General features: G+C 39.7%; 2 protein-coding genes across 3 annotated transcripts in view; both read left to right on the forward strand.

The window, feature by feature from the left end:
• Sprt (PDZ domain-containing protein sprite) overlaps positions 1-12825 on the forward strand; it is a 195755-nt gene that overhangs the window by 93831 nt on the left and 89099 nt on the right. The window lies entirely within an intron of this gene.
• LOC143906496 (uncharacterized) lies at positions 9789-10787 on the forward strand. Its single transcript, XM_077422633.1, has one exon. It carries the CDS (start codon positions 9789-9791, stop codon positions 10785-10787), a length of 999 nt encoding a protein of 332 aa, XP_077278759.1.

The raw sequence follows: 12825 nt of genomic DNA on the forward strand, positions 1-12825 counted from the left end.
AATGATCTCACAGACGACTTGAGAAGGGCCAGGGAGCGCTATCACATGGAGAGATTGACTGCTATTTTTGATCCATCCAGGTTATGGCGTGAGCTTGCCAGTCTTGGGCTCATTGAGTTTCCTCTATCTTCTCCGCTCAATTTTTTTTTTCGTGATATTTTAAATGCCTATTATGCCTCCATCTCCAACTGCTTTCCTTCTTGTACACTTTCTCAATTTTCTGACATCATCTCTTCCATAGCACCTGACGCACAACTTTTCAGTTTTTCTCAGATCACCTTTGAGGATCTTAGCTCCTTTGTCTCCGCTTCTTCTGTTTCCCTTGCCTCGGGTTATGATCAATTACCTCTATACGCCATAGCCTTAGCCCTGCCCCGGATTGGCAATCTTCTTACGACATTTTTTAATTGTTGTCTGAATTTTAGTCACTTCCCGTCTTTGTGGAAGCGAGCCATACTTCGACCGCTCTCCAAAGTTAAATCTCCCGCTTCTCCTTCGGACACGAGGCCTATTGCTAATCTATGCGAACTCTCTAAGTTGTTCGAAAAAATTCTACACCGCCAGATTTCGGATTTTATAGCTACTCATAATATTCTCGATGATCGGCAATCCGGTTACCGGAAAGGCTATTCCACCCAGTCCGCTTTGCTGCGGTTGCTCCATGACATTAAGTATGGCGTTGACGTGGGTGAGGTGTTGATTCTCGTCCTCTTCGACTTCAGCAAAGCCTTTGACACGGTCAGTCATTTTCTACTGTTGACCAAACTCAGACAACTAGGGTTTTCTGATTCGGCCCTCGAGTTAATTTTTCGTATCTAACTGGTCGATGTCAGGCTGTCGTTGACTTGGAGGACGTGTTCTCTGACTGGCTGTCTGTCACTTCAGGTGTTCCACAAGGATCCGTCCTAGGTCCTCTCCTTTTCTCCTTATTTATTAACGACATTGGTGCCTTCCTGAGATATACTGAGCGCATTATATTTGCCGATGATACGCAGATCTATCGCAGAAGTCCTCTTAGTCAACTGAGCGTTGCTTTACACCTCGTCGCGCATGACGTGGGTGTCATCTCACAATTTGCTGCAACCAACGGATTGACTCTCAATCTTAAGAAATTAAAAGTCTTGATTTTTGGCAGCAGGAGTTACGTTAGACACTTAAATTTAAATGACCTACCTCTCGTTTCAGTTAGCGGTACCTCCATCCCGTTTGTTACGGAGACTCAAAACCTCGGGGTCATCATGCGCTCCGACCTTTCTTGGGAGGGTCACGTTTCACACATTTCAAGAGGGGTACACTTTACACTGCACAAACTGAAATTTTACAAGAATTCACTATCAATTAATTTACGTGTTAAACTTGTGACCACCTTGATTTTGCCTTTGTTGGACTACTGCTCTCTTGTATACAACGACGTGACCGAGGAGCTAAATACCAGGCTTCAGAAACTCTTAAATTGTGCTATTCGTTTCATTTTCAATTTAAGGCGTGACGAACGCATCACACCTTACCGGCATCGATTGGGGTGGTTATCGGTCAAACACCGCCGTCTTTACTTTCTTGGTATCGAAATGTTTAAGGTGTCCCATGACTTATCTCCTAGTTACATCTCTGAAATCTTCGTTGATCATGACCCCTCAGTCAGGCGATCGTCACGACTGGCGCTACCGCACTCTTTTCATGTTCCAAATCACAGAACTGAAACCTATCGCAGGTCCTTTCATCTCGCGGGCATCTACTTTTGGAACTCGCTTCCTTATGATGTTGTTTCAGTAACGTCTGTCGCCGTTTTCAAGGGTAAGCTATACGACTATCTTTTCTCGCTTGAGCGTAACTCTATCTAGAGCCTTATTAGTCTCTGCCTTATGCATGATCTGATTGAGAGTGTCAACCTATCGCTTATGCGTCGATTAGTTTAAGGAGGCTCTTACCTCGATCATAAAACGACAGATCTTTATGAAATTAAATTATGTTGTAAAGTGAACCACAACGAACCGATGCCCAAAACTTTAGCATAGGTTGACGATAAAAATTTTAAAAATATCAGTATTGAAATTCGCATTTTTAACACAGGGCATATGGTAAACACTAAAATTTTTACCGGAAGTGATGTGTTTTCTTGGCAAGTTTGCGAGCCAGGTAAACAAAAAACTAAGGAATTGCAGTTAAAATAATAATCTTTCTAATGATAAGAAGAAAACTTGGTGTTGACGATGAGTTATAGAAGATATTGTAGTTTTAATATGACGTACGACAGGTTAGGCGAATGATCTTCCGAGTGTCAAAATTGCGCGAAGTTTCTAACCTCACTTGCACATGTCTTTTCTCTGCGCTGTATATATGGTAGCGGCATAATTATTCTCTCGCGCATCGACAACCTTTATTTTCGAGAATTTGCCTTTCATTTTCCCTCTCAGCATTCTCACGTTATATCTTTCTTTTAGCTCCATCTCTTCGTCGCGTCAATCGCTACAACGCTACAGCTACACGGCTACACCTCACTTAGCTGCAGACTGCTGCAGCAGACGACGTTGTAACATGCGCATGTTATTATTCTGCTCTTTAGCACTGACGTAGTCATCTGACTTATTGTATAAATTTTAATATTTACACTAATAGAACATATAACTTACTCTTACACTATGTAAAAATCATTATTTATTTTTTTATTTAATTTTCCGATAATTTTATAACCAATTATTAATGATAATTTTTTGGTTGCTACATTGATTAGAGCAGCCGGGTGAGAGCCTCCTTAAGTAACTTTTAGTGTTTATTAATTGTTCTTGCGTTTCTTGCGAGTTGAATCTGAGACTTTTTCCATTGTTCTGTGCATCTTTTGCGTACTATTGGCGGTGTGCTTCAACATTTTTCTTCACTCTACCGATTCCTCCGCTTAGGTTGCAGTTCCATTGCTGGTTGCTGCTTAATGCACATTTGTCGCTTTTATATTATACTATTTTATACTGTTCCTCTCATGTAGATGTATTACTTCTGCTCTTATTTACAACTTTTTGTTGTTTTTTTTTCGATTGTTCTACCTTTGTAATGCATTATTTGCTTAAAGTCATTGACTATGGCATAAAATAAACCAATCAATCAATCAATCAATCAATCTCTCTCCTTCTCTCTCTCTCTCTCTCTCTCTCTCTCTATCTATCTATCTCTCTCTCTATTAAATATTTATATAAATTACCGTTATCATCAGGCACGTTAATTACTTGTATACATTTCATTATGTTTCCCATATCATTGCATTATTCCTTCCTCTCCGTTCACGGTTGTGACGTTCCTTCTGGTATACTCTTGCAAACGCGCCTCTAAAAAGACGAGGCGTGTACGCGCCTCTCTCTATCCGCCTACATCTTCCCTTTCCCGCAATTTTCTTCCTTTTCCTTTTTATTTATTCCCGACATGTAACGGACGCCCTCGAAGCCGTTGGCAAACGACCGCAAAACCGCGCCTTCCATCGGCGCGATGCCGACGGCGTGGAGCCCGGTGTGTGCTGACTACCGACGAACCGGGGACCGGGGCAACAAAACCGTTCGTAAAAACGCCGTTTCCGTCCGACCTGTCCGCCGAAATGTGCGACGACATCATTGAAAATCCGCGTCGATCATGGAATGGAATGAATATAAAAACGATATTGACGAGCCTGATGTCGCACAATAATTTAGATTATATAATCTTGCTGATATATCATAGAAAAAAATTTTTGCTGAAATATCTAAAAATTTAGCAAGATACAGATCTAAAAATAATTTTGTTAGACCATCAAAATAATTATGTAGAACATTTAAACTGATTGCTAAAATGTCAAAATTTTTTACAGCATTATCATACTTCAGCGATCTATTATATAATTATTTTGTAATGTACTATAATTATGTACTCATAGCTAAATTTTTAGATACTTTAGTAAAATTGTTCTTTCCGTGTACATTTGACGTAGGTTTAATGTGTGAAATATATCAAATTGAAAATCCCCGTTGAAAAAGTTCTCGTGCTATCATTTTATTAATTGCAACATTGACCTAGTTTACATCGTGCATTTAATACACGTATCACGTACTATATTTGTACCAAATTTCTACTAAATATTTAGTACGCACGATGTATTAAACACTGCCGAATCAATTTGGTACGAGCGTATTAAATAGGAGTATCGTACTAAACTGATACGGGTACCAAATGATACAAATGACGATGTAAACGCATGAAACTCAGTTTGGAGGGAATTTAGTATTGAGCATAACCTCAATGCTAAAAACCGGTTACTTGTTGTGACTTGTAGCTCTGTCACAGCTGTGGCTCTGTATTACGTAAAAATGTCTTGTAAAAAAGAATTGAATTGAGGAGAGGAAGAAACCCGAACATTTTTAGAGTAGTATATTCATTTAATATAGAGTCCCAAAATTCGTAACTTCTTTTTTTCATCCATATTCTTCTGTATTGTATGCCTGTCGTAATATGTTGTGGAGGTGTCGGATTGTTTATTATTACTTTCCACATAAAAATTGAATTAAATTTTTGTTCCAAACATAACCTTAGTAGACGTTGTAATAAGGCTCGCCGTTTTGCTCTTATTATTAGCATCATATGCGTCTTCTTCGAGCATATTGTAAATTTGAAACAAAAAAAACCTGGCCATACATTTTCACACACTATTATTATTCATATTTTCTCGTTTTTATTCAACTAAATACTACATCACTTACGAAATAAACTTAATTTGCTATTCTCAATACCACCAGTAGAAGGCAATCAACATGAATTAAATTCGTATTATTTTTTTCCCTTAGTACATGCTTATAAGTACATTCGATGTAAACGCGCCTGTACTAAAGCTTTCATGCGCACCAAATTTAATACGCGTACCAATGTTTCGACGATGTAAACTAGGTCATTATAATCCTAGCTAGCTACAATTATTTTTCGAGTCCTTTTCGCCCCCTAATTCGCCACACTCCAGTCCGTAAGACCGATCGACTTTGTCGCATTGTTATTTTTATTTTAATTAATATTTTTAAGCTTGTACTCTCTCTCTCTCTCTCTCTCTCTCTCTCTCTCTCTCTTTGTAAAAATTGGAAAATGCAGACTTTGAATAAGATGTTTGTGATAATATCAGGTCAAGAAAATGATTTGAATTTAAACTAAATTTATTATAAAAAAAAACTAGAAAATTATATGTTATTATATAAAAACTAGAAAACTAAAAAACATTTAACGGTCCACTGGACCAGCGAGCTAGGGTTAATATTCGACATTACTCTTTCTTCTTTTTTGTTTATCTCCTTGGCACTAATACATAATACTTTCATTTGCTTGTAAACGCGATTACCCGCGAAATGTGGTCTCTTTTACGAGTTCTTTCTCGAATTCGTTTCTTTTTCAGCGACGAGCGGAATCACGTGGTTATCGTTAGCCACCTTAAGTGGTGTATGTAACGATTAAAAATTATGGCGCTCGACAAAGAAACATGTGTTTTCCTTAATTAACGACGACTTTTGCATTAAATCTCGATTAAAAGAAGCGAAAAAAGTATAAACTCAACATTGCGCGAACAATTTTGTTAATAATTGTTAAGGAAGCGATTGATATGTTATTGTTGTTAATTACACCGTTTTATGAGACGCGTTTATTGTAATTTTTATTAATTTACTAAATAATATTATTTATGGAATTATATATAAAATTATTTTATGCAGTTGCAAAAATGCAAATTTAATGTATACTATTGGACAAATTAAATGCCTTTAAACAAAAAAAGGTTCTGACAAAACAGCTTATTATAAAGAATATAAATCACTTTAAATTGTGATTTATGGCATATGTGCCACAGAATATAATGTATGCGATGCGTACATCATATTGCGACAGTGACGAATAGCGAGAGATTGGAGAGATATCGTGACGTCAAAACTTTACTCATAAATTTTGATACATTTAGTTATCGAAAATCTGTACTAACATATACCACAGTACACGTATACCACAGATGTGACGTTTCCTATTCTATTCTGTTATCATTTCAATTTGACCGGCAAAATTGGTAAAACTAGATATGATAAATTTGGCGACTCGAATCACAAATCGTAACCTTTCTCAATAGACAGGTTTGCTGCTGTCGTATGAAATTTTCATGCTTTATTTCTGATTGTTCCAACGGTGAAGAGATAAAAAAAACGTGCGATGCACATGACATGATTTACGATATCGACTAATCATTTTCTTTTAAAAAAGATTTGAAATGTAGCAATATTCTTTGCACCGTAAATGATATTTAAGAAAATAGATTCTAATGAATAATTATGCCTCTTTATGTCTCGTCCGGATGGAAACTATGTAGTCGTGCCCCTGCACGCGTATCAACAACAGTATTCAAAGCTCTGCCCTGCCAAAAAGCAAAAGAGAAGCCGCCTCCCGCGGCCGCGCGCACCGCGCGCCCGCCGCGCGCGCCACGCCTCTTTATTGTGTTCTGTTCGCTTTTATCAACAACACGTGTACCACATTTCTAACCTTTCGTTTTTTGTTTTCTTTAGGACTTTTTTTCCGTACTAAGTCCGTTATGCCAAAACATAAGAAGGCAGATAGACACTCTTCCTCGAGAAGAGGGTCTCGATATTATTTTCCAAGTGAAAGCTCGCATAAACGCGCTCATAAAGACAAACATCGAAGGGAGAGATCTAGGGATTTCAGCTCATCGGACGACAGCGATTTAGCTAGAGAATCATTGACGCGACGTTCCCGGTCCAAGGAGAGATACCGTGAGATTCTCCAAGGTATTCAGCAATTTCTTGCGAATCAAAACGGCTCACATAATCTAGACAAGTGTCAGGTTAGTTCACCCGCAGAGGTTAGATCGGCCCAAGACGTTGCCTCAGCATCGTCTTTGGCATCCGTTACGCCACATGCCTTAGAGCAAGAGCATGAAGAACACACGGCCGCGCAAGCGAGCCGCGGCGTTGTACCAGGTATGTCCTCTTGTCGACCCAGTTTTTTCCGGATATCTGGCAAAGAGAGGGCATAACCGATGTGTTTCTTCACTCTATCTTTTTTCTGCGTAGCCTCAGCGGAGATCGTTTTTATCTCAGAGGAAAACCGCACATCAGCGGGTAATGTATCCTTCGCCGACCTACCCGCCTCTGTCGTTCCCGAATCTCAGGACCCGGAGGTCGTCCCTGAGACACACGCTTTACTCAACGAGCTTTTTGGGGAAGCTCAGGCTCCTCCCACATCAGCTCTTTGGAATTCCGTCGTTTTGAACTCAATCCAGACGGAGTCGCGAGGTGGCCTTAAAGCTGAGATTCGCACTAACCTTCTGACGAAATACGAGGTGAAGGAGGAGCTTGCAGCTTTGGCTCTACCAAAGTTGAACAAGGAAATTATTGCAGCATTGACCCCTTTAGTCATGAAAAGAGACGAGTACCAACTGTCTTCACAGACACAGGTAAGAGCTTGTCTCAACGCCTTCGGCACGGGCATGTCGCTGTTGTTGAAGCCAGAGGTCTTACAGGATCTCAGGGACGAAACAAAATCGGCTATAACATTATTCGCAGAAGGCATTCACCTACTTGCCGACCATCACTACCGTCTCTCACTTGCGAGGAGAGCCTTCACTGAGCCTTCTCTCAACATCTTGGGTAAGAACGCCGCAAAGTCAGCATCTATCGACGAGTTCCACTTTGGCAAGAATTTTGCCGAAACGCTCAAGGCGGCTCAGATTTGTGCAAAGGCCGGTCGCGAGGTCTCCAAACCAGTTCCTCAGGTGGGGAAGAAAACGCTACAACCTGTCCGTCAAGCAGCTCAGCAACGTGGCCAGCCTCAAACATCTAGGCCGTCGGGAAACAGGAAGGCCCCTGTCCGTCCACCAGCGGCTCGTCGATCAGGGGCCCACCACTACCAGAGCCGACGCCATCGCTCTCAGTCCCGAACCAGATCTCGATACCACCGTTAAACGATGTAAGTTCGGCTGGCCGTTTAGCCAAATTTTTTAAGGCTTGGTCGAATATTACCTCTGATCCTGCGGTTCTGGAAGCTATAAAGGGCTACCGTATCCTTTTTGCCAGCTCACCAACATCAAGGACCTTTCTTACTGAATCTAACCTGTCACCTGCTGCTGCACTAGCCTGCGATTCAGAGATAGAACGATTATTTTGATTAGGGGCCATCGTTCCTGTCGAACCTAGCAAGAATCAGTTTCTTTCATCTTTCTTCTTAGTGGATAAACCGTCGGGAGGTAAAAGATTTATTTTAAATCTGCGAGATTTGAATTCGCACATCGAACCCTTACACTCCAAATTAGAAGATTGGCGCACAGTGATTCGCCTTATGCTACCGGGTTGTTACATGGCATCCCTCGACCTACAGGACGCTTACCTCCTGGTTCCAATCTTCGAGGGTCACAGAAAATTTCTTCGATTTCAGTGGCGGGGAAAAACTTTTGAATTCACAGCCTTACCTTTCGGCCTCTACAGCCCCTTATATGTATATTCACGAAGATCCTTCGACCGGTAATCACTTTCCTCCGCAGAAGAGGGTATCAATCCGTCATCTATTTAGACGATTTTCTCCTTTTTGGCTCATCCATCGAGGAATGCCGAGCTAATATTGCCGCTACAATTAATCTCCTGCAGTCTTTAGGTTTCGTGATAAATTACGCCAAATCTCAGCTGGAACCATCGACCAAACGCAAATATTTAGGTTTCACTTTTGATTCAACAGAACAATCCATTACAATCCCCCCTCTTCGTCGGGAGAATTTATTAAATCTAACAAGATCTTTAGCCCAGAAGTCAGAATGCTCTATCAAGGAGTTCGCCAGCTTTATCGGGTCTCTCATCTCTGGTGCCTTGCAGTGCAGTATGGGCTGCTTTATACAAAAATGTTTGAAAGAGAAAAATTTCTCTCTCTTATCGAAAATAACGAAGACTACTCTTCAAAGATGAACATCTCCCCACACCTTCGAGAAGACTTCGAATGGTGGATCAACATCTTTTCTAATCTTAGACAGTCGAACAGGATTCGTTCAGGTAGATTTGCTCGAGAAATCTTTACAGATGCGTCTTTGAACGGATGGGGAGCCTCATGTGGAGAGCTGCGTACTCATAGCTGGTGGTCGGAGGGTGAGAAAACCCTACACATAAAAGCACTAGAACTTAAAGCGGCCTTTAACGGACTGCGTTGTTTTGCAACAGATCTGCAGGACTGCGACGTCCTACTTCGCATTGACAACACCACCGCTTTAGCCTATATTAACAAATTTGGTTCCATCCAATTTCCTCACCTCTCCGAGATTTCTAAACAAATTTGGCTTTGGTGCGAGGCTCGTAACATTTTCTTATTTGCCTCCTATATATCATTTTTAGAAAACTCAGTCGCGGACGCAGAATCTAGAATGGCAGACCCAGATACAAAATGGTCTTTATCTGAGCTAGCTTTTCGTCGGGTTGCAAGGGTCTTTGGCTCCTTCGACATAGACCTATTTGCGTCTTCAATTAATAACAAATGCAGTCTGTACGTTTCCTGGTTTCCTGATCCAGGATCAGCTGCCGTAGACGCGTTTACTCTTTTGTGGAAAAAACTAAATTTTTACGCTTTTCCACCCTTCATCCTACTGCCTCGCGTACTTAGAAAGATAATTCATGACGAAGCAACGGGAACTGTAATAGTTTCCTGGTGGCCTTCGCAGCCATGGTTTCCGTTGCTCGGTCGTCTCTTGATTTTTGAACCACTGATTCTTCCTCCCAATTATTCTCTTCATCATCACCTTTCAGGAGCTGCCACCCAACATGGAGGACTCTTTCCCTGGGGGTCACGAAGTTATCAGGGAAGCGTTCAAGGCCCGGTCAGTTCCAGATATAGCAATACCAGCTTTACTAGCTTCCTTATCGGAATCAACCATCAAACAATATTCTTACTCGCTTCGCTCCTGGTGGAATTATTGTCACCATCATCGGCTATCGCTTTACTCGCCATCAGTAGCTCACTTCTTACAGTTTTTAGCTCAAGAATTGCCGAATATCTCCTCCTACTCGACCCTATATACAATGAGATCGACTATTTCCCTTATCTCTCAGAACGAGATCGGGAATTATCCCACGGTCAAACGCTTTTGTAGGGGCGTCTCCACACTCAAACCGCCTCGCACGCGGTATGATTTTGTTTGGGACCCCGCTCCCGTGATAGCTAAACTGTCTTCTATCTACCCGTATGAAAAAGTTCCTTTAAAATTGCTCACTAAAAAATGGATACTCCTCCTCGCTCTTGCAACTGGTCACAGAGCTCAAACATTTTTTTTACTTAGAATTTCACAGATTTCTTTAAATGACAAACTAATCATTTGCGTACCGGATCGAATTAAAACCTTGGCCCCGGGTCGGTCTCAACCCTTTTTTATGTTTTCCCGCTTCGTTAACCAGGAGAACCTTTGCATTGTTCGTCTCATGGAGCATTATATGGAAAATACCAAAGATTTGCGTCCTTCTTCATGCGATTTTTTATTTATTTCTTTGTCTAAGCCTCACAAAGCTGTTTTGTCACAAACAATCAGTCGCTGTATTCGTAGCGCTCTGGAGGATTGCGGAATAGACACTTCCATATTTTTGGCACATAGCACTCGACATGCTTTAACGTCTCAAGCATCTTCTAGGGAAGTCCCCCTTGATTTCATTAAGCGTGCGGCAGGTTGGACGGGCGAGTCCCGGGTCTTCGCCAACTTCTACAATAGGCCGCTCATTAATCCCGAGGAATTCAGTAACGCTGTTTTATTAGCTCAGCATAGCAAGTGATAGCGTAACTCGGAGGCATATTAGTTGAATTTGCGTTATTTTAATAAAGATTGATAGTTTACACATCATTCACTCAACGTATATTATTTGTATAAGTATAAAATTATACTTTTGAACATAAGACTATATATTATCTTTATATAAGCATATATTATATTTACTTTTTAAGACTATAGCTTTGAGCAGCGGATTATATTATTTTTATAAGTATAAGTCTCTAGTTTTGAACATAAGTTTATATTTTTTCAGTTTATATACGAGTTTATCTTGCACTTTCTATTAATGGAATACATTTTTCGCTCACAGTTTCCTATACGATTGTTTCTATAATTGACAAATTGTTAGGCTATAAACAACTACATAGTTTCCATCCGGACGAGACATAAAGAGGCATAATTATTAGATTGAACGAACTTATTACCTGTGAAATTCGATCACAATTATGCCCTTTGTTTCGTCCGGATGGACACCCACCCAACATTTACTTCCCACCCCGAAAATTAGCGATTTGCAAAAAGGCTTGGAACTTATGAAGAGGCGAGGCGCGCGCGGCCGCGGGAGGCGGCCTCTCTTTTGCTTTTTGGCAGAGCTTTGAATACTGTTGTTGATACGCGTGCAGGGGCACGACTACATAGTTTCCATCCGGACGAGACAAAGGGCATAATTGTGATCGAACTTCACAGGTAAGTTCGTTCAATCTAATAATTAAATGGAAAGGGCACAGAGCCGTAACAAGATGTCATTGATGTCTTAATCTTAAATTAGGTCAAACTTTGGCGTACGTTTTGGCCTGACATTAACCCATCCCCAGTGTAAATTAATTATTACATATATCAAAACATCCTATAAAATTTTAGAGTTTCAGTAAACTCATTATCACACAAGAATTTTTATTATAATATAATTTATTAATTTATGGATCGGAACTTCATGTCTTATACGAAAAGATAAGAACAATAAATGTCGAGAAGTCAAAATAGTTAATGTGATAAGAGGATCTATGGTGTTCTATGCCGACAATTGTGTTGCAAATATCGCTAATGATGTTTTGAGTTAAAAATATACGGAGAACAAATGGAAAATAGATTTTGATATATAGTTCGATTTGAGTGAACAGCTTACGTTAAAAGATATTGGAGAATTATTATTCTCTCAATTTTCTACTAAGCACGAAATGTATGTAAAACAATCGTTGTACGTGTTTGTATGAAAATTTACTTAGTTATGAGTTTTAACGAAAATTTTAATAACTTGCTCATATAAGTTAGTTCGCGCTTATTGAAAAAAATATAAATGAACAGTACAGATTATTTCCAGAAACTCACCTAAAATTGCCTTAGTTTTTTTTTTAATAATATTTGCGCCGGAAAAATAAGATTGACGCCGTCAAATAGCCACGCTCGTAATTAAAGCGACAAATCCAATACATTCGCAACGGCAAAGAAAATCCGTCGACGGTTGAACTGACGCTGACATTTTCAATTAGATTAGTCTCGTCTTAGACGCCACTGACGTTTTGAAGAGTCGAATAGTTTCCGTAAAGAAGAACCGAAAAGATCCGTTAATTCTGTGCGACTTTTATAAAGTTTGCATATATGACGAGAGACATAGAACCGGAAAGTTAATAACGCCATAAATGGTATGAAGTTCTGTCATATAGTTCGCGAAAAACTTAGAGAAGACGATAAAGTTCGGTGACACGCGCATTATGATTGCTGTTTCTTCAGCTATGTTGTAAAACACAAATATAAAAGAAAAGAGTGTTTTGTTTCTTGTTGAATTTTTAGTACCAACAAATATTCTAAAAATCAAAAACTTTTGAATTTGAAAGAAAAAACGTTTTGAATGACAGAAAAACTTAAAAATCCTTTACTTATGTATTTTCTTACTTTTTCTTTGTCTGTAACTATATATCACTAAAATCATTTAACGTTCAAATCCAATTACACAGTTTACAGAAAAATTACTTAAACAATTTACAAAAGCATTAATTTTGTATGGCATTTTTCGAAGATTTTTCTTTATTTTAAAAATGGCG

The sequence above is a fragment of the Temnothorax americanus genome, unplaced genomic scaffold (assembly GCF_048541705.1).
Source record: "Temnothorax americanus isolate GAGA-0224 unplaced genomic scaffold, ASM4854170v1 Scaffold71, whole genome shotgun sequence".
NCBI classification, from domain to species: Eukaryota; Metazoa; Arthropoda; class Insecta; order Hymenoptera; family Formicidae; genus Temnothorax; species Temnothorax americanus.